General features: G+C 46.2%; 1 protein-coding gene across 1 annotated transcript; it reads left to right on the top strand.

Annotated features, from left to right (window-relative positions):
* The first annotated feature begins 1370 nt into the window (after window positions 1-1370).
* LOC114497897 (phosphate carrier protein, mitochondrial-like) lies at window positions 1371-4024 on the top strand. Its single transcript, XM_036026121.1, has one exon. The coding sequence runs from the start codon at window positions 1683-1685 to the stop codon at window positions 2688-2690; it is 1008 nt and encodes a 335-aa protein (XP_035882014.1). The 5' UTR covers window positions 1371-1682; the 3' UTR covers window positions 2691-4024.
* Window positions 4025-23930: the final 19906 nt, after the last annotated feature.

Genomic DNA, 23930 nt, shown 5'->3' with positions numbered 1-23930 from the left:
TTTTCAGATTTGTACACATGCCTACTTCAGGATTGAAGTACTGAATTCTTGATGAGAGAAACTTGGACCTTTGACCTCCTGTCATCTGCATACTGTGGTTTCAACTTTAGTAAAGTTCACTGAAGAATACACCCAGGGGAGCTTGTATATCCCTGCTCCCAGGGAGCCTCACTCAGGGGGTTTGGGATACAATCTGGGGTTTTAAATAAAGTCCCCCAGGTGATTTTGATACAGGTTGTACCAGAATCCCTACAGGATAAAAGTTACAAATTCTCAACAAGGCATTAAAGCTTTTCCTAATTTGACCCAATTTTTTTTTCCCCACACTCATCCCTTGCTAGTTTCTACCATGTCAAATTATTCCCCTCTTCTCAGCAGGTCATACATTCACGTTTACCCTCACCTTGAATGGCCTGTCTATGCTTATTTACACAGCAGACTTCTGTGCAACCTCAAAGCTAGTTGCCATCTCTGGGAGGTCTTCTTAACCTCACCAGGCAGAATGTTGCCCCTCATTGTTTATCCAGAACTTCATTCAAACTCCTGTTATAATACTGATCACACAATACGATTTTTTAAATCTTCAGTTTAGAAGTAAGAAGGAAGGAGTATGTCTAGCTCCTCCCTGAACCTCCGATGCACACAGGACCAGCGCACGGTGCGTGGATAAATGAATGTGTGCCACCGATTGACACGCGGAGTCACTCAGGTCTCACTGTCCAGGCCAGTGAGACTGCAAGCTCCCTGTGGGGGAGAGAGGATTTCTGATTTATTTTCATAATATTGGAAACCATGGCAGGGATTCAGTAATCAATGAAAAAAATATCCAATGAATGGAAATAATCAGCCCCCCCTCCCCCCACAATTCACTTCCATGTTTACTAAGCCCTCACTACAACTCTCGGAGGAAAGATAAGAGTGAAGTCAATGTTGGGAGGAGGGAAATGTCAGCCCCACCTGCTAGGTAAGAACATTACGTAAAGCTGGGAGCCTTAAGACCGGGCCTACAGCGCCGGGTTCTTAGTTCTCTCTACCCACTGCCTTCATAGAATACTCCGTTGCCACGGCGATGGCCATTTCTTTAAATGGGCACATTGGGCGAGGACTCCAAAAAGGCCTCTTAGGAAGCCAACTGCACATGGAGACCCTTCGCCCCCTCGCCAACATCCTTATCTATTTACTCGCCTATTCTTGTGTTTACTCATGTTTGTACTGGCTGACTTATTTTTTTAGCATCTTCGTAGAGGACTAGGTAGCAGAGCTGCCACTTGGCACGGAGAGCCTTACCGACCCCACCGAGGTAAGACCTAGGGGCTGCAGACCACGGGCTTGGGAGGGCAGAGGGCTGGGGTTCCTGTGGTTACAGAAACCCCTTGTCCGGAAGGAGCGACGGAGGGGCGGACTCGCCCTGGGGGTGAGGTGCCCCGCGATTCTCCTAGTCAAACTCTCGCGAGTGGGATTCGAAGACCTCGCGCCAACCCAGCCAGTAGCAGCTGCGCAGGCGCGGCGAGGGCGTTCGGAGAAACCCGGTGGGTGCCTCCTGGGCGGCCCACTCTCCCTGACCGTTGGTTCGGCGGGCTCGCGAGGGAAGCTCACTACGCGTGTGCGCCAGTTCCGCCGCCCCAAGGGAGGAAAGAGCCCTGGCTGAGAGACTGGTGTGATTGATTATACGGAGAGTGGCCATGTGTGACGCTGGCAATTACCGAGCCCGGCAGGGGAGAAGTGCGGGCGGAAGCAAGGGCAGGCTGTGGACCGCCGCGGCCACGGAGGAACAAAGCTATGAATACGGCTCTACGAAATACCTGCTGCTGTGCGGTCTGGGCGGCATGCTGAGCTGTGGGCTGACGCACACGGCCATTGTGCCCCTGGACCTGATCAAGTGCCGCATGCAGGTGGACCCCGGCAAGTACAAGGGCATCCTGAGTGCCTTTGGTGTGACGCTGCGGGATGAGGGGCTGCGGGGCCTGGCCCGAGGCTGGGCCCCGACCTTTCTTGGCTACTCCATGCAGGGCCTCTTCAAGTTCGGCCTCTACGAGGTCTTCAAGATCCGCTACGCGGAGCTCCTGGGCGTGAAGAAGGCTTACGAATGGAGAACCGGCCTGTACCTGGCCGCCTCGGCCAGCGCCGAGTTCTTCGCCGACGTGGCCCTGTCGCCCATGGAGGCGGTGAAGGTCCGCGTCCAGACACAGCCGGGCTACGCCAGCACGCTGCGGACCGCGGCCCCCAGGATGTACAGCGAGGAAGGCCTGTGGGCCTTCTACAAAGGCGTGGCACCGCTCTGGATGAGGCAGATCCCCTACACCATGATGAAGTTCGCCTGCTTCGAGCGCACCGTGGAGGCCCTCTACAAGTACGTCGTGCCCAAGCCTCAGAGCCAGTGCACCAAAGCTGAGCAGCTAGCCGTAACCTTCGTGGCGGGCTACATTGCTGGCATCTTCTGCGCTGTTGTGTCCCACCCAGCGGATTCCGTAGTCTCTGTTTTGAACAAGGAGAAAGGCAGCACGGCTTTTGGAGTTCTCCGCAAATTGGGGTTTGAGGGCGTGTGGAAGGGCCTGTTCGCCCGGATCATCATGATTGGCACCCTGACAGCGCTGCAGTGGTTCATCTATGACTCTGTTAAGGTCTATTTCAAGTTGCCTCGCCCTCCAGTCGCTCAGGCACCGGAGGAATCCTTCAAGAAGCAGAAGTAGGCGTGGATTTGTCAAGTCCGGTAGCCACCATCGGCCCATATTTCAATCCAGTGGGCCAGTGTGTTCAGACAGTACTAGAGTGTAAAGTGTTAACATTTTTTTGGAGAGGTGATTTAATATGCAGTCCGAATCCTCTTTAAGTGATCGATTCCTGTTTGACAATCCAAAAGGATAGCAGCCGTTTCATTCGCAACCATTATCTTTGGGAAGTCTCCATGGTTGCTTTAACTCAATTGTTTTTCAGCAATTACAGGGGAAAAATGTCTTAAAAAGAATTAATGTTAGGTAATTCCGTGTCTCTAGATTGTATATCCTTTGATGCAGTGGAGATTATCCAAGCATCACTACTGAATAGCCTACTAATGAGGTTTTAAGGTCAGCACAACTATATGGGACAGGGAACAAAGTAAAATTCTGCTACATGGCATTCATCTCAATAGAAATCGTGCACCTATTGAATAGATGAAGGACTCATTCGATATTTCCTGTTCATATCCATTATAGGTTAAAAGTTATTAAAGTTTAAATTGTGACACAGTGCCTGATAGCTTAGAATGTGTTCATTGTTTTCACAGAGGCATGACATGAGAAGATCAGCCTTTTCTCATTTTGCTTTGTCCAGTTATCTTCCTGACATTGCTAGTTAGGGCATAGCTCTCCCCAGGAAGTGCTACAATTGGATCAATGTGGGGAACCAAAGTGAGATGAAGGGCAGGCTTTGGGAATAAATATGTAAAGAAGAGCCTCTGTTCTCTATTATTTCTTCTGTGTAACTCAGCTTTCAACAGCCGTACAGCCAGAGAAGACCGTACCTCCCTGACATTGAAACACACACATACAACCCTGCACATTCCAACAATTGTTTGTTGAATGTTAAAGAATGGTCTGAGTGACTTTGGAAGGAAAATCTCACTTTTAATGTAACAAATGTCATTCATTTAATTTGGTAGATGTTTCAGTGATCTTTACAGTGATTGAGGTTCATAATTTTTTTTGAAGTTATAAGTCACATTTTCAGTTTTCTGTAGTCTTCACATCTCTGGGGAAATTATAAAGTTGGTGAAGTTCTGTGAATTTGAAATGTTTATAAAAATGTGAATAAGAAATAAATGTCATTATATTTGGTATAACTTACCAAAATGTTACATGATTGCCTTAATAATTTGTGTTAAAGATTACAAACTTAGAATATGTTAATGTTTTAACTATGTGATAAATTGTTTAATGGTTAACAGAAGTTAAAAAGTGTCTAGATTTAAGTATGTCTGAACTTTCTTGGTTGGATAATAAAGAGTTGGAGGGAAAATGTCACAACTTGTGAATGAGATGGAATTTTATATTTAGTGCTTCTATTTTGTTAATTGGGAGAATGCAGGGGAAGGGCTATTACTAATTGTGAAGACACTTTTGCTTTCCTTAGGTAGTTAGTGTCTAGGTGTGTTGAAAAGAATAGTTCTCAGTGAAGAAAAATGATAAACATTTCAAGTTCGGCCTCTACAAGATGGATTCATTTTTACATGTTAAAACAAACATCTTTCCATCTAAGGTTGTCTTGTAAAATGTAGGAAGTTTCTTTGGTCAATAATTTATTAAGTGAAGTATTTTCTATCAGTAATATAATTTAGGAAATTACTGCAAAATCTATGGAGTTTCAAAGCAGTAAGAGACCTCTTGCTCTGGCCTGTGGTATTTCATGATTGTTCTGTTGACAGTTCCCAGTAATTTCTGTAACATACACTGCTCATGTTTAGAGAAGTATGATCTAAGGAGAGCTGTTTGCTGTGGTTCTGACGGTTGTGGACATGATAAAGAAAATGGGTGTACTTAATTTGTGCCAGCAGTTTCCATATTTAGTCCCCAGGTTTCTGTTCACCATTTTTTGTCAGTGGTAGTTTACAAATGTTTGTCTGAACAAATAGGGCCCAGGATAGCTAACAATGAAGAATAAAAGGTAAGAAAACATGAGCTCAGAATCATTAGGAATTTTTTCCTACTTATTATTCCTTTGGGACAATTTAAATGTCAGTGTTTTACCTGTTTATAATAATTACTCTGTGAAATCATGCATCTCTTTTAGAAAAGCCATAGAATACATCTGGTATTGTTAGACATTTTATATTTATTTTCTCATAATCTCTATCCTTGCATAATCTCAGTCTACTTTCACATACTCAGGGCCTAGGTAGCTGGCTCAGAGTCCTGCAGCTGAGTGGCACAGCCTGAACCAGAGTGCACACTTTCTCATTACTCTTGTCCAGCCTCTTGACATAACCAATGGCTATCCTTTTTGTAAATTTCCTTTTATAGTACCTGCAAATTATTTTTAAAATTTTTCTGTTTGTATATATTATACATTTTCCTAATCTTTCACTAATGGAAAGTTTGTACTGTGTGTCTCAATTATGAAGAAAAACCTATGGCATAATTGCTTAGAAGTAATCAAACTGCAAAATACTTACATGCATTTCATTTAATATTTAAATTGCTTTTTACACCAGGTCAGTGCCTCAGTCCTAACTTGCAGGAACTGATGATCATAATCACATTGCTTTGTACTTTTTTTGTAAGTTGTGGTATTGCAATTTTAACAAGAGGCTTTATTCTATCACATTTTCTAATTTTTTCCCTCTAATCTTTAGTTTTTACAGCCAAAAAAGCTGGCTTAGGCTATTTATCTATTCCCCTAGGTGGTGATTAAAGTAGCTTTTTCAAGTATATGAAATTAATTGTATGACAGGGTACTGTAATCTTATCCATTGATCTGTCCTTTGAGAAGTGAATAAAGAGAGTAGGTAAAATCTTGAAAAACAAAGGCCATGTTTACATGTTAGTACCACACTGATAAAGATGGAAAACAATCAAGATATTGATGCTATGAGTAGTTTTTCCTGCTGTACAAACAAGGCTTTAAAAAGGATTTCTTTTGAGCCTTTCAAAGGCAAAAATAATCACAGAAGTCAGGTGTTCACATTTTGATAAGCAGCCATTCAGTGATAATATACTTGTTTTTTGTGGTCCTAAAGATCAATTATTTTTTCAAATCATGAGCAAAGAACCGTTCAAAAGGAAATTTAAATTTCAATATTATTTAGAAGGCTTTGTCTTGTTTTTTTTGAATGCTACTAATATTTGGGTGTGTGAGTGAGTAGGGAGGGTACTAACAATGTGATTATAACTAAGGTTTGTGGTTATGTATGTGTCCATTTGGTTACCATATTTTTGAGACCTCCAGTGATAAGAGTATCTAAAATTTTAGAGGCCATTTGGTAATTCTGCCCCTACCCACCTATGACACTACCGATCAGCATCTACCATGTGTCCCACACTGTGCCAGGCAGAAGAGTATTTGTGATGAGCAAATAACCCCCTCAAATAACATGAGGGTTAAGTGCCAACCCCCATGCAGTCAAATATACACATAGAATGTTTGAATCCCCCAAAACTTAACTACCAACAGCCTGCTGTTGACCACATGCCTTGCTGATAACGTAAACTGTCAATGAACACATTTTGTATGTAATGTGTATTCTATACTATATTCTTACAATGAAGTAAGCTAGAGAGAAGAAAATGTAATTAAGAAATCATAAGGTAGAGAAAATACTTTTGCACGGTATTTATTGGAAGAAAATCCATGCATAAGTGGACCCACGCAGTTCAAAACTATGTTCAACAGTAGATGGACATGGCTCTGCCCTTATGGAGCTTACACACTAGTAGGAAAAATAAACTACAGTTATGCAATGTGCTGCAAAGAAGTACAGGGTGTCTAAGATTGTGCATCCAAGTGATGTTCAAGATGAGACCTAGAGGATAAGCAGGAGTTAGGCTGGCATAGTTCCTTTTGGCTGGAGCCATTCAGCTGTGGAGATGGTGGTATGAAATGAAGTATGAAAGGTCAACAGGAATAGGATCACTCGGGCTTTGTAGTTCAGTTTGTTTAGCTCAAGTTAAGACTGGACTGCAAAAGTAAACATCTGGCTGTGACACTGTCATGTTAAATTCCATACAAGTGAGCAGGAAAAAAAATCTACCATGTTGTAAAGTCTGGAAATTACCTCTAAGGAATGAAAATCTCTTAATCTTGAGCGATGTAGAGATCTCTAAGTTTGGGAGAATCACTTCACAATGTGAGGAGTTGAGCTGCCAACAATTTTTCCCTTTAAAGAAGGGAAAGGATAGATGTTGAGAAAAGCAGGTGTGTATGTAGAGCATGCAAGAAAAATCTCAGCTAGCCAAAATGTTCAGGAAATGGTAGTTTTATTTAATTAACTGCAAGGTACCCAGAAATCCCATTTTCAATTCTTGATGCCTTTTTGTCTGTATGTCTGATAACTTGTCTTTTATAATGTGCTGAATATGATTAGTAATTCAGGGATTTAGGAAGCCATGTGGCCATCAGTTATGAAAATCAATGCTTGTTGTGTAGTACCATAGCCATAGAAGGCACAGGGCTTTCGGATGGGTGTGCACTGACCCCAATGGACAGGGATGCGAGTGTATGTGTGTGTTTGATCTTAAATGTTAGTTGGAAACCTTGTCATTTGCATCTTTGCTAAAACATAAAATGAAGAAAAATACAGTTTACTTTAAGGTTGTTTATTGAGTACTGTACAATATTACCTCTGTTATGGTAGGCACTTTCACATGTCGTCTTACTTGTATTCTTACTCTGTCATAGTAAGTGTTTTCAAAAATTGGCGATTTCATCTGTATACTATATGTAATTCTGGGAGTTTACCACAGTGTTCCAAAATGGTAGACTATATCTAAGAAAATGATATTCTTAAATTGGTATATATTTTTAATATATATCAGCATATCTAGCTTTCCTGCCATAAAGAAATAAAGCATGTTTTTAGAAGATACTAGTAAAATTTGTTATTCTAGAAAGGGACTCTGTGGGTTGAAAGAATTCTGCCCCTTTGCAAGGCTGGTAATTCACATGCACGTAATTGTTAGTCTTCAGACATGAATTGGAGCTGCTGACAGGGTGATTGTCTGTTTGCAAGAGGGTGGATGGAAACCTGGCAAAGAACCACAGTCCTTTCATCTCCCAGTGGCGTTTGTATTCTGGCTGTAGTTACATCTTACTCCCAGATATGAGGGTTTGTTGCTGTAATCATTGTCTTATACCTCAGTGTCTCCCTCCATCCTTACCAAGACTATAAAGCTTTTTTCTCATGTTGAATCACTACCATTCATCTTATTTATCTGATATGTTTTGAAACTTTTGATCTTTTAGATCATTACCTATGTCTGATAAATGTTACTAATATTTCTTTTTTATTTTAAGTATATTTTATTGATTATGCTATTACAGTTGTCCCAATTTTTTCTCCCCTTTATCCCTCTCTGCCCTGCACCGCCCCTCTCTCTCCAGCATCCCCCCCAATCTTAGTTCATGTCCATGGGTCATACATATAAGTTCTTTGGCTTCTCCATTTCCTATACTATTCTTAACTCCCCCTGTCTATTTTGTGCCTACTAATTATGCTTCTTATTCCCTGTACCTTTTCCCCTATTTTCCCCTTCCCCTCCCCGCTGATAACTCTCCATGTGATCTCCATTTCTATGATTCTATTCCTGTACTAGCTGTTTGCTTAGCTTTTATTTTTGTTTTTTAGGTTCATTTGTTGAAACTTGTGAGTTTGTTGTCACTTTACTATTCATAGTTTTGATCTTCTTTTTCTTAGATAAGTCCCTTTAACATTTCATATAATAAGGGCTTAGTGATGATGAACTCCTTTAACTTGACCTTATCTGAGAAGCACTTTATCTGCCCATCCATTCTAAATGATAGCTTTGCTGGATAGAGTAATCTTGGATATAGATCCTTGCCTTTCATGACCTTGAATACTTCTTTCCAGCCCCTTCCTGCCTGTAAGATTTCTTTTGAGAAATTAGCTGACAGTCTGATGGGAACTCCTTTGTAGGTAACTGTCTCCTTTTCTCTTGCTGCTTTTAAGATTCTCTCCTTATCTTTAATCTTGGCTAATGTAATTATGATGTGTCTTGGTATGTGCTTCCTTAGAACCAACTTCTTTGGGACTTTCTGGATTTCGTGGACTTGCATGTCTATTTCTTTCACCAGACTGGGGAAGTTTTCCTTTATTATTTGTTCAAATAAATTTTCAATTTCTTGTTCTTCCTCTTCTTCTTCTGGCACCCCTATGATTCTGATGTTGGAACATTTAAAGTTGTCCTGGAAGTTCCTCAGTCTCTCCTCATTGTTTTGAATTCTTGTTTTTTTTTTTTCATTCTGTTCTGGTTCAATGTTTATTTCTTCCTTTTGTTCCAAATCATTGATTTGAATTCTGCTTTCCTTCCCTTCACTGTTGATTCCCTGCATATTTTTCTTTACCTCACTTTGCATAGCCTTCACTTCTTCCTTGAACTTGCAACCATACTCAATCAATTCTGTGAACATCCTGATTATCAGTGTTTTAAACTCTCCATCAGATAGGTTGGCTATCTCCATGTGGCTTAGTGCTTTTTCTGGAGTTTTGATCTGTTCTTTCATTTGGGCCATATTTCTTTGTGTTGCACAACTGTTACTTTGTAATGGGTGGAGCCTTCAGTTATTCACCAGGGCAGGGCAACCCACTGTGCTGCGTTGTGATGCTGTATGTGGGGGAGGCGTCAGAGAGAACAATGCCGCCTGCTTGGCTCTTACCCTGCTTTCAGTCACTTCCCTTGCTTCCCACAAGTGAATTGTGCCCCTTCAGGTGCTAATTCCCAGGTGGGTGGATTTGTGTACATTCTAGGATTGTGTGGGCCCCTCCAATAGACTCTCCTGTGAAACTGGGAGTGTCTCCTGCTGCCACCCCCCCCCCCATTTTTATAAACAGAGGTTTTGAGGCTTTAGTTTCCCATGCTGGAACCCTGGGTTGCTTGGTCTGTTTCACTGCTCAGTTGTTCCTCCCAGCTTATCTACATGTGAATGTGGAATATCCTGGTCCATGAGCCATCACCTTGTCACATGTCCTCTCCTCTCCGCCCAGCTTCCCATCTCTGCCCTTCCTACCAGTCTGGATGAATGGTTCTTTTAACTCCTTGGTTGCTGGATTTTCATACAGTTTGATTTTCTAGCAGTTCTGGTTGTTTCTTGTTTTCAAATTGGTTGTTATCCTTCTTTTGGTTGTGTAAGGAAATAAAGCATATCTACCTACACCTCCATCTTGCCCAGAAGCTCCTCACTAATGTTTCTAACAACCATTTACTGTGCCAGGTATTGTGCTGGGTATTTTGCACGTAATGTATCGTTTATTTACAGCCATCTTGTGAGGTGATATTTGTATACATCAGGATTTCTTTTTTGGTGCAAAAAACACAAGACCTAATCAATACACAACAGGTTAAACCATAATGACATTTGTTGTTAATGAGAATTCTAGAGATAGGTGGACCAACGTTGTTAATAGATCAATGTTGTACCCAGGAACTTAGGCTCTTCCAGTCCTCCTACTCTGCCATCTTTAGTACATCAGGAGTGCAGCAAATATGCAGTTATCTTGTATTTCAGAGACGGCTGCCACAACACCAAACATCCCGTCTCAACAACCGCATCCAGATCAGAAGCAGTGGGGCAAAGGCAGGTGGGATTTCTCTTTATGTGTTTTATCAGAGAAGAAACTCTTCCTCAGAAGCTTCTGGAAGATTTCCTCTTTGGCCTCATGGGCCAGAATTACATCACATACTTTCCTGTAGACCCTGTAAACTAATCACTGACAACAGGTATGGAGGATTTAGATCAATGCAATGCATTTGTTGTTGCTGTTAGCAAGGAAGGGAAATGGTTATTGGATAGGCAATCAGGGTTTGCCCTGATATTCTTTTTCTTATTTTACAGATGAGGAAACTGAGAATCAGAGAGATTAAGTAAGGTAAAACTGGAGTGACAAAACCAGGGTTTGAACCAGATCTGTCTGCCTCCAAAGCGTTTTCCTGTCAAATTACCTGCTTTAGCCAGGAGCTTGCTACAAGGCAAAGCTGCTATGCATCATATCAAAAGGGATTTATTAAGTGTCAGGAAAACTGCCTTCTAACAGGGACTAATAAATAATAAAGTCATAAAGCCAGGAATCTCTGGACAACAGTGATACAGGGATAATGAGATATGATTAGGTATAAATTTTGCTGTTGTGTCCTGAAAAAGAAAAACTAGGTGAGAAAAAAAACACACGAAGAAACATCTTGAAAGAAAGCAAGTATTTCTAATCGTTTTTTGCAGTCATCCTGAGTCATTTCATCGTGCATTCTTCTCCCCATCGACTTTCCAGAAATGGCTGATTTCTTTCAAACGTTATATACTGGAGTAATCCAAAGGATTCATCAGAGGAACAAATTTCAAAGAGCCACTACCAGTTCTTTTTCTTAAGAGATACATCAAGCGTCTGATTTGCTGCTGATAAATTCTCTGTAAGTAGCATTATAATTAAGCACACACAAAACCATTCTGTGTTTCCAAGAATACAGCTGGGCTGGCACTGAATGGTGATAGTGCCGGGCACCGAGCGGGAGGGTTCCGCTGCATCTCAACTACCATGTACCTTCTTTGTGCGGCAACCAATCCGTCTCTCCTCCCTGACACCCTCTGAGTCACAGGCCATTGCCCATTCACCCCATGTCTGTCACTGAGCTAGTTCATTGGGCACCTTCACTGAGCCTTGAGAAGGGCTGCTCCCAGGCTCTGGTCAGAAAAAAATGTCGGTAAACCAAATGGTGCACCTCTCCCAACATGACTCCCCACCGCCCCCAGACTGGTAGACTCAGCCCTTGGATATGAAACCATGGCATTTGGCAAGACTGAGGAACAGGAGAAGTAGGGGGCCATGAGAGGGGGTGCAGGAAGGGGCTGGTTTCCAAACCAGGCTTCACCACTGCTGGCTTGACGGCTTTGGCAAGTTCCCTGACCTCCCCAGCCTCGGTTTCCTCCTGTGTAGAACGGGGAGCTGTAGCACCTACCTTAAAGACTGCTTGTGAGGATTAGCAGTGATTTACGTAAAAACGCATGATATAAGATAAAAGCTCAATAAATTATAACACTTACATTACCAATCCCTTAGTAAAAAGTTGAAGGCTGTTAATGTGGGAAGATTTAGCCTGTGTTGATATTGTTATGGTTGTTCTTGAATATAAACCAGATATATTTGCTTTAATTTTTAATACATCATAAAGTACATGACCCTTTGTGGGAAAGGCAGCACAGAGGAAATGAAAAGCAAGTAGCCTGGGGATGTTGTGTGTATGGAAGCCAACAATGTCAGCCCGTCTCTCCCTGGCTTCTCTGCAAACAGTTTCCTTTACAAGTGTGTTTTTGGTATGCAAATCACTCTATGCAGATTTCTGTGTGCAAAATACAGCATAGAAAAAATGGCCCTCTTGCCAAGGAAGATAGGAGATGTTGGCTGCCATCAAATGAATTAGCAGCAACTTTTAGATTTCTTTTCCTAACAATGTATGGAGTGAACATATTTTTGGCACACTAAACTGAACTATTTTGGCTTTAGACTGTGTGTTCTTGTGATAAAAGTCTGCTTATTGAAGCCTGTAACTACTTTTTGAAGCCATAATAATGTTTAGTGGTATTTAATTTAGCATTTCACAACAGTGTGCCACCTCCAGTTAGTAAAAATGCCTATTTCAAAGTCACAGATGGCTTCCCATCTAAGGTTAGGATGCTAGCCTCCATATACTTCCTACTTTTCTGTGAAGATTTGTACTTATTAACATATTTAAGTTTAAATTTTTGAAAACATTTTCTCCCTAATTAATGTATGTCTTAGTCAGTGAAAGGAATACAGCTGATGTTAAAATCATCCTTTTCTTTGGGTGAGCATGGGAAGCTAGCACTTAATTCACAAGACCATTTTTTACCATCAGGGAAGAACTAATAACATGTCCCTTTCATGGCATTCCTTACCATTTTCCAAGTGTTTTTCTATTAGCTCCTTAATATTAGGAGGTGAGGTAAAAATTTCGTCTGAGGTCACTTGCAACAGAGGATCCCAGCCGTGGTGTTTCGTCTTTCTGGACCACGCTCGGGAAAATCAGCAACTGCAGGCCACGGGCCCCATCACGCTTCCTCTCTCTCCTCTTTTGTCCCGTCCCTTCTGCCCATTTTTTGTTTGTTTGGGGTGTTTGAAACTTGCCAAATGAGACACCTGTTAATTTTACATGAACAAAGCTTAAGTTGCAGGTATGTTTCAAAACAAAATACCTCATCTAAGAGTGAGTAAGTGTGGCTTACTTCTACTGGACACCACAAATAGCTAGCAAAGAGGGAAAAGACTAATGTCTTCGATCGCCTACTCATTCATACGTTCATTCATTCGACATCCTGCTTTGTGTGTGTCAGGCATTGCCCTAGACAAAACAACACAAAGATAGTGATAGTCTCAACCACTGAGGAGTGTACTCTGCACCAGGGGAGGCAGACGTCCCAGCAGAGGGCTGCACAAGGCATAAATGTGGGGCAGAGGTGAGATTGTTAAGGAATCATGCTGGTAGTGAGGAAAGATTCTTTGGAGGAGTTGCATCTGAGCAAGATTTTGAAGTATGCATAGGTGTTCTCCAGATATGCGGGGTGTGGGGGGACAAGAGTACTTGAGGCAGCAGGAACATAAGTACAGAGGCATAGAGGCAAAGGAGGGGGACATTTTTCAATGGAGAAATTTCTTTGGCCTAAGACAGAGAAGGGAACAGGTATGGGAAATATTCTCAACATCTCATGTATCTGTTTCCCCTGTTTTATTTTTATTCCACTGTCCAGGGTAGGCCACCTGTGGTTTCTCAGAGTATTGCCACAGCCTGTAGCTGGTCTTGTTGCCTCCAGCCCCTTCCCCACTAACACGGAAGAGTCCTTCAAAGGCCCCTGCAGAAGTCACCCCTCACTGGCATCAGTACTGCTGTGGGTGAAGTAAAGCCCCAGCACCTGGCCCCGGGGCGCCTGGTGTCTCTGTGACTCAATCCCTCCCGGCCACTGGCATGAATCATTTTCTGCTCCACTTCCCACACCTCACACTGTCCCTCAGGTCCCAGGCCCCAGCCTGGCCTGCTTGCTTCCACTTCCTGGACTCTGCCCCTGTCGGTCCACTGACCAGGCTCTCCGGCCCTCCCTGATCTTCCCTGCAGTCCTTCAGGCTTTTGGCTAAGGTACCCTTTGACTGGAATTGGCTCCATCCTCCTGGCTGTCAACACTGTGTCAGCAACTAAAGAAAGGTTTTAGAGTCCCAAGATGTGGGTTCTAATCCTGGCTCTGGCACTAAAGCAGATTACTGTATTACTAAAAATAGTCATTCATTCATTCATTCATTCACTTATTTACTCATTTAACACTTACTAAATTCCCAATATTTGGTGTATCTTAACCTCAGCATGAAGGATATAAATGAATTTGAAATGCCCCCAAAGAGCACAGGCCTATGGGAGAATGAGGCAGGAAGGCAGTCAAGTCCAAAACCATGTGGGGAACCCTGGGACCAAGTTGGGTACTGTGGATGGCATAAGGAAAAGCTGAGAGCTGAGGGATAAGTTCCAGATGAGCTTGTGCTTGAGAGTCTGGAAGGATGTGACCGGGTGGGGGCATGGGTAGCAGGTGGAAGGACTTGGGTTAACCTGGACTAACCAAGGGGCGGGCGTGAGTCTGGGGCTGTGGGTTAGAGGGAAGGGTAGTGGACGTGAGGAGGGGCAGACTTAGAGAGACTGTGGCAGGGCAAGAGGTTGGAGAGGCAGCCTGGGCCTGGGGGTGAAGGTTCTCAGGGCCTGAGCGCTTGGGAGGTGACAAGCGTCCATAGCCCCAGCTGGCTGAAAGCTCCTTGAAGGCAGAGAGGGTTTCCTGTCATCTCTTATTCCCCTCAAATCCTTGCAGCATGCAGGGCACATCACTGCATAGTGAGTGAGTCTGGAGGGCAGATCATGATAGAAAGTTCTAGAGCACAGCAAGGAGAGCTGCCCCAGCCACCACCATGCTGTGCCTCTGTGCCCCAGAATCCTCCCTGGCAACAATGAGGAGCGGAGGCGGCATGTTTTTGCCAAGGAGCTGCAATCTCCATAATGTAAGGAAGTAACAGGAAACTGGGGCTTATGTTACAGAATCTCGCTGAGTAAATTTTGCTGAGCTGCACATAGTTCCAAACTGAAGGACAGTCTGCCAGTCTGTCAAGAAGCTTCACGGTGCACGAAATGCTTCCTTGGAACGGCCACCCCCTTCACAGCCCTCCTCAGGGTCTGTGGGACACGGCCAACAGCCTCATAGGGGTCAGAATAAAAATTAACCTCTTCATCACAAAATGGGCTCTAGGGCACCCATTTTCTTTTTCCATAGGTGAAGAAACCGGCACCTGGAACAGAAATGCACTCTATCCCAACCCCCGAAATCCAGGCAGGCATGGCACTGTGTTACTACTACCCTCCGAAGTAAGGTTTTGAAGATACACACTTGAAAGTCTGCCCGAACTGTTGTAATCTTATTACTCGAATAAAGAGACGCAGTAACTGCCACAGCCAGGGGGATCTGTGTTCACCGTGCAATTTGCAACGAGCTGATAAACACACCCTTGCCCCACCTGCAGAACAATCTCATGCTCCCTCCAACGAAGCCATTGACAAAAAGCAGTAATAGAGGATTAGAGACCAAAACACTGTGGTGTAGGCCTCCCAGCCACCTGCCATCTCCAAGTTCAGAAGGAAGGTATGTGGTTCCCCCCAGTCTTGTCCTCCAAGGCCGTGCTCACGTTGCTGCTGGCATTCTGGGCAGTCTCCCAAGATCTCCCTATGCAGGACTCCTGCGCTGGGGTCTTGCTGGGAGGCTCTGAGGTCATTTTGGAGTCTGTGGTGGATTTTAGGCCTGTGTTCTCTCCCTCGTCTGAGGGGACTCCAGGTGGCTGCGCTCCCCTCTGCCTGGCCTCTAGGGGGCAGTGGTGTTCAACAACACCATTGAACATGGCTTTTCTTAAAAGTTCTTGTTTGCAAACCATGGGGCTGCCTCTGTCTAACTTAGCAGAAAGGGATTTTAATGTAACTCAAGAGCAGGGAGTAAGAGCCAGGGAGGTTAGGCAGCTGGGGTTCTGCCGGAGGAACAGTCGGCTATCTCACCACACTGACGCAGCCACCAGCTCATCAAATCATCTCTGAGAATGGCCTGGCTCCTTTGTCTCGCGCCCTCAGCAGGAAAATCCTGGAGAGGGGCCATGTATTTGGCTCCCCCAGGCCCACCTTTCTCTTCCTTCAGGCAAGGTCAGCCTTGCCTCACACCAGGACCCATGCAAGAGGAAGAGATTTGGGTGTTGGGTGGTCAAAAATTGAACGTAGCCACTTCACCCCCTTGAATGACAATAGCTAACACTTACTGAGCTCTGTGCCACACACTGTAAATGGATGAACTCATGGAGTCCTGACGACAAGTCTGTGAGAAAGGGTTCCACTTTACAGATGAGAACTGAGGCAGAAAAAAAAACAGTAATGAGTCTGTGGTCGCACAGCTAGGAAGCTACAGAACTGGGAATCAAGCTTCACTGTGGGGGTTTGGACAGAGGGCAGACATTGTCCACAGAAGCTCTGGAAGTTACTGTAACCCCCCTGAGGTGAGCCTCTCATGTTAGCTGGCTCGGCCCAGGCCCCACCTCAGTCCTCCTCTCCTTCCTGTGTGCCCGGTTTGGCTCTGCTTCTAGGCCCACCAACTCCCTTGCCCACGCTGCCCCCACCTTCCCGCGCCCGTCTGTCTGTGCAGGCCCCTCTCTGAGTCAGCTCTGGCTCAGGAGTGTGTGCGGTCTGACTCAGAAAATGCCCCCTGATGCCAAATGCTGCCATTAATTCTACATGACAAATTCCTCCATTATACTTTAAAAACTGTCCTTCCGAGAATCTGTTCCAGGATCTGAGTCGCTAAGTTTAAAAAATCATATTAACCTTTATAAATTTAATGTATCTAATTTAAAAATGTGCCTTATCAATCAGTAACAGTAACATGGTAGCAATAGCATTTGACATGAAGACATTTCTATCACTTTGAAAAATAGGCGTGCTTGGAGTCTGGTGCACGGCGCGCGATCAATATTTGCCGCATTAAGGAATGAGAACCTGGGGCCTGTCGTTCTGGTAATTGCAGCCTTTCTCGCAAGAGTGACATTCTTTTTGTGAGCATGTTGCAAACAAAGCCTCATTTTCAGTCTTAAAATGTCCTCATTTTTCAGCCTTTTATTTATCTCCCCATTTCTTATCTCTTTTAGATTTCTGATTACCTCCACGTGCACTGCTGGGAAAGGGCTCTTTTCTTTAGAAGTAATTTTGGTGAGGCCCCACCCACCCCCACTCACAGCAGGTGAGCGTTCTGCCCAACCTGCGCCATCACTGAAACCCAGGTGTGGTTATTTAGATCCCGAAGTACCAGGCAGGGATGTGTGTCTGTCCGCCTCCTTCTGTGCCGCCCATGTCCCACCGCGATTTCTCAGCGAGAACAATGACGACCCGCGATTGTAGCAGGCACGGCAGTCCGACGGTCCCAACATGAAAGCCACCCTTCCACAAACAAAACAGAGCCGCGCGCCCTGTCATCTGCAGTCATGAATCGTGGTTAGAAGTTACCTGACCTGCTCCTTGAACTCAACTCTGAGCTGCGTTTCTAAAATGACAGTGAGCCAACACTTCAGACACAAATCCATTTTGAATAAAAATTCAGGATTTCAGACCGCAGGGGTGATACAAAATGGAAAGGAAAGGCCTCAAAACACCTCGTCCTAAATCGGAGTGACAACTCGTTGCCCCCAGTGTGGTCCTCTCCCGAGGGCTGCGAACAGCGGTGCATCCGGTCACCCTCGGATGCCTCGTCAATCTCCTGCCACAAAAATGAATCTGCGTCCTGACCGGGCCCCAACCCTGCTCCGCCTCAGCCGGGGCACCCGCCAGGCTGCGTTAGCAGTGAGCGGTGCGTACAGATGGATGTCCGCGTGCTCCAGCCCTGGGGGCCGTGGGAGGAGAGAAGGAGCCCCCAGCCGAACTGCCTTTCCTCGCAGATACATCGTACGTCCCCTCCGGCTGGATCTGCCAGGCCCGGTTGTCAGCGGCGGAGCGAGCAGGCCGATGTGCACGTGGGCAGACGGCTGAGATGCCGCCGCAATGGGGCGTCTGCTGGGGCTGTTTCTGCAGAGGGTGCAGGCTATCAGCGGCTGAGAGGCTGGCCTTCACGCTGCTTGTTTAGAGGGTTCACCTCTCTCGAGGGTCTAAACTCCATAGGAGCAGTTGCCCTAAAACTTCTGTAAGGCTGCTTCTCACACTGTGAGTTCCCTGAGGGGAGCTGGTGGGCAGTCCAGGTGAACCCCGCGTCTGGGGCAACCATGGGAACCTCTGTGGCACAACAGCAGCAGCGACCTTTCTCCTGCCAGGACAGGTTGATGAGAGTCACCTGAGGTCCCTGGGCCTCCCTGCGGGACAAAGAGATCTGGGGTCAGACAGCACTGAGTTCAGATTCCTGTATAGCCACCCAGCAAGTTCCCTAACTTCTCTGAGCTTCGACTTCTTCAGAGGAAAAGTGGAGATAAGGCTACTTGCTCACCTGCAGAGGTGCACACGGACAGCACCTAGCATGCCACCTGGCCCACCTAGGTGTCCTGCATACTGGACTCTGTCATTGAGATCTTTAAGAAGGTCACGTGTGTGGTGTTTAGAGACTGTACTGAGACCAGCAGCAGGCGGCCATCGGGAAGAAAGGCCTTCCTGACTCCACGTGCACAAGGACCTCTCTGTTCGCTGGGCTCGCCCACAGTTTGAAACTCCCAGCCAGGTCCCAGCACATGCGCCGAACCTCTCTGTGGGTTTACTTAGCGTGCCCTGGAGGAGAGCTTGCCGTCCACCCAACGACTGCCTCTCTTGAAATCCCTCTCCTTTTACGTGTGCGCCTTTCCTAGTTGGCACTAATGGCAAAGAGCCAGAAGGGACCATACTGATCGTCTGGGTCCCACATGGGGGAATGACAGCCATGACAGCCATGGCAGACTCTGTGCCATATCCCTGGACTCCTGGTCCAGTGCTCCTTCTGTTCTCCACGCTGCCCTGGGCATGTGTATCCTGAAGCGTGGTTGCCCAGGGAAACACCGCTCAGATGTGCGGCTCCCACGACCCCAGCAACACTGCCAGCCTTGTGCAGGAAGGAAGGTGGGCAGCAAACACTGCGCTTCAAGCAGCTGCTTTGGGGGTCTGGCCCCCGTTAATGGGGGAGCTCCCTAGAAGGTTGAACGGAAGTTGTCCTCATTACTGTGTGGAGACTCACCTGACATGAATGTCATCCCTGGCTTTCTTCAGATCCTGCAGAAGTTTACAGCCTGTGAGTGCACCCAGGCGTCCCTCCTCTCTTCACCTGGCCCAGACTCTACCCACACACCTGTGCCCAGTCCTTCTGGTCACCCACCTGGGGAACCCAACCCAAGGTCCGTCCAATGATTCCACGCCCACCCAGGCTGCTGAGCACTGCTGGCTTCTCAGCACTGCTGGGCTGTTCAGAGTGACCATTCCTCTGTTCCGCCTAAACTCCAGCGCAAGCCCCCCACCCCGCCCTCGTTCCAGCGCTCCCTGGAAAATCTCAGCCTCTGTGTGTTCTCTCTTCTAAACGGGTCTGCCAGGCTACCTCCTCTTGGTTCCCATGTCCTCATCACCTTGGTCCTGGTTCCTTCACTAGTCTCCACGGCTGCCCTGCCCCCAGCCTGACCCTGTCACCCATCCTCCACTCGCATCAAACAGGTTATTTGTCCAAGTCAGATGCACGTCCCCAGTGATGGCCCTCAGGGCTCCCCTGTCCTCCTGGGTGGATGCTAACCTTGACTTTGGCAACACACCCATGACCTTCTGTGATCTGGTCTCTGCCTCCCTCTCTAGTCCTCCCTCTCTACCCTCCGATGTCCTGGGGCCATCTCCATGCAGTCGCCCTGGCTGGCAGGCCTACCTCGCTTCCCAGGCGCCCCCTCGACTGGCTGACTCCTTGCCATCCATCGGTCCAGACCCAGCTCCTGCGTCACCACCTCCCAGAGCCATCTGCAACATCTAGGGTTAAGGCTACAGCTCTTGACTATCTCTTGATCCAGCCTGGGTCACAAGGTGCTATTGTCGTCTATTGTTCACACACCCGTCTCCCACACAGCTGGCGTGATTTTCCAAGGCAGGGGCCCGTGGTGGGTGCTCAGTAGCTAATTTGTGATGGAGCTCAGGTGGGAATGTGAAAATCCAATGCCCACGCCTCCAGGCTGGCCAGAAAGAAAAGCGTTTCCATTCATGGGGAAGGACCTTATCCCAAATTCATCTTCTGCTCCTCTTCAACTCGGACGGCAGGAGCAGATGGCCTCAGCTTCAAGTACTGACTCGATGACTTACCAGCTTTGGGACTTCGGGCAAGACACCAATGTCCGTGAGCCTTAGTTCTTCTGTGTGTGAAATGGAGACGATAACACCTCCCTCACATGGTTCTGATCAAAATTAAGTGAGGTGATTCAAATAAGGACCTGGTGGGTCTACCCATAGCAGACCCTTAAAAGTGGGAGCTATTGTTCCAGGGGGCTTTATAGTAAACATGTGTGAAACAGACCAGGACCGAGTCTGTTCAGATGTATTATGGAATCAGCGGCTGCAGGAACCACAGGGGAAACGGGATGCGCACTAGGATGGAAGCAAACAGGCCCCAGTCCCACCTCTGTCACCACAACAATGTCCTCACTGCTTTAAAGGGGAGGGTGTGGGTTCAATGGTAACCAGGTTTGCTCCTAGCTCGCAGATTGTCTGATCCTAGGAGTCTTTGATTCAACAGTTTCGTGAGCTACCATCTGTCGCCTGAGGCTTTCCTGAGGCTTTTGAGGGGAATGTTTCCAAAACTTAATTCTATGGAAGGGCAAAAGACCTATACTGGAAGGCCAAGTCAGGGGGCAAGTCCTTACTTGCAAATATTTCCCCCCACACGAGAAGGTGACTTTCCTTCTGAAGGGTTTGCAGGCAACGGTGCTCAAAATGACCACTCTGTGAATGCTGACAATGCTCAGCATTTCAGCAGGCCCTGTGAATGACTGGCAGAAGCTTATGTTTGCAAAATGTAACCTTCTAGATGATATTTGCAGGGAAATAGAGCCTTTAGACATTACAGTGTTTTCAAATATCGTTATTACTGTTCCATAAATACCCCACGCCCACAGTATATCAGGTGCCACATGGGAAATATTGGATTCGGTTGGAGTTTTTCTTAAAAGACACATGACAGTACCATATGCCAGTCATCTTGGATAATATTTACGTACAGGCTGCAGAAGCAAAGATGAGCTGTGTCAATATGTATAGAAGAAACCCACAAAAGAAAATCTGTGGGATGTGTATGATCTGCATTTATGATCAAAAACATTTGCCTCATTCTTCACTTCTTTAAGAGCTACTTCATCCATAAACTACAGCAAGGTTAGAGGAGTGAGGACTTAACGCAGCAATAATCAGGGGGAAATTATCAGAGATCTGTGGGGTCTCCTAGTGGGAGGAGCTCAGAGCTTCTACAGCTCAAAAGAGCAGTTCCCGAGCTGTGGCTGGCAATGAACTCTTCTGCTTGGTTTTAACAAGTGGGAATCAAACATAGTTCATTCCTTTTCAAGTGTCCTCACCAGCACACCCAAGGGGAAATAGCTTGGAGGAAAAAGAGTTTTGCACAGGAGACATGCCGGGGGAAAGCTAATCCCACAAGTATGAGCACAGTGCCAATCATCAGCCATCATTTCCGTAGCTGGGTGGCATGGCCTGGATTGTGTCTCCTCCTGAATCCATGTGCTGAAGCCCCACCCCTCAGTGTGACCATGTTTGCAGTGGGGACTTTGGGAGGTAGTTGCCATATTTTGCCTTGTGTAATGAGCTCCCATGTATAATGCTCACCTGTGTTTTGGGCCCAAACTTTCAGGGGAAAAAATCTTTTGCTTTGAGTTTTTTAACTCAATTTTGTATTTATTTATATTTACATTTTTTTGTATTTTAAAGGAAATTTAACACTTCTTTTGGAACATATTATGGTACGAGGAATTTTATGTAACAGATAATTACAAAGCACAAGGACAGATACACGATATTTCAGGTACTACCCATGTATAATGAGCATCCTTATTTTTCCCTCAAAAGTTTGGGCAAAAATGTGCACGTTATATACACACAAAATACTTTATGTGAGATGATGGGGGGCCTTGTGATGGGAATAGCATCCTTGCAGGAAGAGACCGGAGAACTCGTCCCCCTTCTGTCTCTGCGGCGAGGACACAGTGAGGAGGCAGCCATCTGCAAGCCAGGAAGGAGCCCTCCCCAGAAACACCCACGCTGGCAACTCGGTCGCAGACTTGCAGCCTCCAGAGCTGTGTCTGCTGCTTAAGGCCCCTAGTTTATGGGATGTGCTGTGGGAGCCAGGGCAGACTAAAACAGTGGGGCTCTCACGCCCAGAGTTTTCTCTTCTTAGACAGTGACGGGACCAGAATCTGGGATTACACGTTCAGGTGGCCGCGGAGGCAGTGGGAGTACTGCCTTTGGCCAGGCTGGCATCACTGTCTCCCACTTTCCTGCAGAGCTGGTTGTCACGGACTGACCGGACGTGCGACCACATGTTAGGGAATCAGTCCCGAGCTTAAAATATGAAATAGTCCAATAATTTGGAGAACAGAGCGGTACTACCCAGCCTAATGCCAACAAATGGTTGGAAACCGAGAAGCAATATTGTGGAGCCCAGGCAGCGGAGGGCAACACAGGGGACAACTTTGTTTATCGTGAAGCGCACTTCTCCTACTGCGCAGTTTTATTTTTAATTGTGAAGTGTCTGGTGGAGCAGTTATTACTGAAATTTATTTTTGTAATAAAATCTCTTTGTTGAATCACAGTTTTGTTAACAGTGGCATGAACTGGATTTTTCTGTAATAAATAAGATGCTGAAGTGCTTTTAAAATTGGAAAAAAACACTCTGCAGCTCATCCCAAATCTTCATATGACTGTTAGGCAGAAAAGAAAACAGTGACCTGATTGGACTGCCTGAGAGCTCACCGGGCACTTCTGCGAAGCGTGCTGAGGGCTTAGCTGGCTCCAGGGCATTGGTGGTCTGGATTCAATCAGACCCCAAGTAGCTGTATGACCTGGAGCAAGTCCCTTCCCGCTCTGCACCTTCATTCCCTCATCTGTCTTAAACAAACAGAAATACAGGAAGCCCGAATCTTTCTGCTCTGGCATTCTCCTTAGGAATATGGCTTCGCCCAGCAGTGGGCAGCTCCGAATGATGAGTTCCCAGACCTGGCAGACAATGAAAGGTTAGGGACAGAACTGAAACACGAAAGCCATTTACCTGAGTGTGGAAGCCCCAGTCTGTCGTCATTATCACCCTGCCCTTTGTGGCACACCAGCCCCAGCCTTCGTGCTGGTGGCCAAGCGTTTTCCAAAGCCGTGGGTGGGAAGCTCTCCGTCAGGGGAGGAAGGGCTGGGGCTGTGCCGCTGCAGGGGAGCTGGCTCCGGAGCAGCCTGGGGAAGGAGGCTGTTCGGTTCCCTGACTGATTTCCTGGGCTCGGAGGAGGACTCTGTGCTCCAGAAAGGGCCGTGCAGGCGCCCAGCGGAGCCCGCAGCCCTGCACCCGGACTCTTCCCGCCCCAACCTGAGTGAGCTCTTGGGAGCCACAAAGGCCTCCCCGGAAGAAGCAGACGAGGCTCCAGATGCTCGCCTACCCAGCAGGGCTGGTGAATGCTGGGGTTCAGGGAGGTGTATTAACTTGCTAGGGTTGCTACAACAAGGAACCGCAGACTGGGTGTCTTAAACAACAGAAATGTATTTTCCCACAATTCTGGAGGCTAGAAGTCCAAGATCCGTGTGTCAGTCCGCAGGTTTGGTCTCTTCTGAGGCCTCTCTCCTTGGTTTGCAGAAGGCTACCTTCTGTTTCCACATGCTCTTCCCTCTGTCTGTGTCCAAATATCTCCTTCCTAGAAGGTGGATTAGGTTCACCGCAGTGACCTCACTTTCATTGGAACACCTCTTTAAGGCCTGTCTCCAAACACAGTCCTATTCTGAGGTCCTGGGGGTTAGGACTCCAACATATGAATTTTGGGGGAGACATAATTCAGCCCACAACAGGGGCCTGCTGATGCTTTATTTTGAAAGGGACCCTGCATTAGTTTCCTAGGGCTGCCACATCAGATGACCACAGACTGGGTAGCTTAAAACAACCAAAAGTGATTTGGTCCACAGCTCCAGAGGCTAGAAGTCCAATAT

Source organism: Phyllostomus discolor, chromosome 5 (genome assembly GCF_004126475.2).
Source record: "Phyllostomus discolor isolate MPI-MPIP mPhyDis1 chromosome 5, mPhyDis1.pri.v3, whole genome shotgun sequence".
Lineage (NCBI taxonomy): Eukaryota > Metazoa > Chordata > Mammalia > Chiroptera > Phyllostomidae > Phyllostomus > Phyllostomus discolor.
This window is presented reverse-complemented; position numbering and strand designations above follow the sequence as displayed.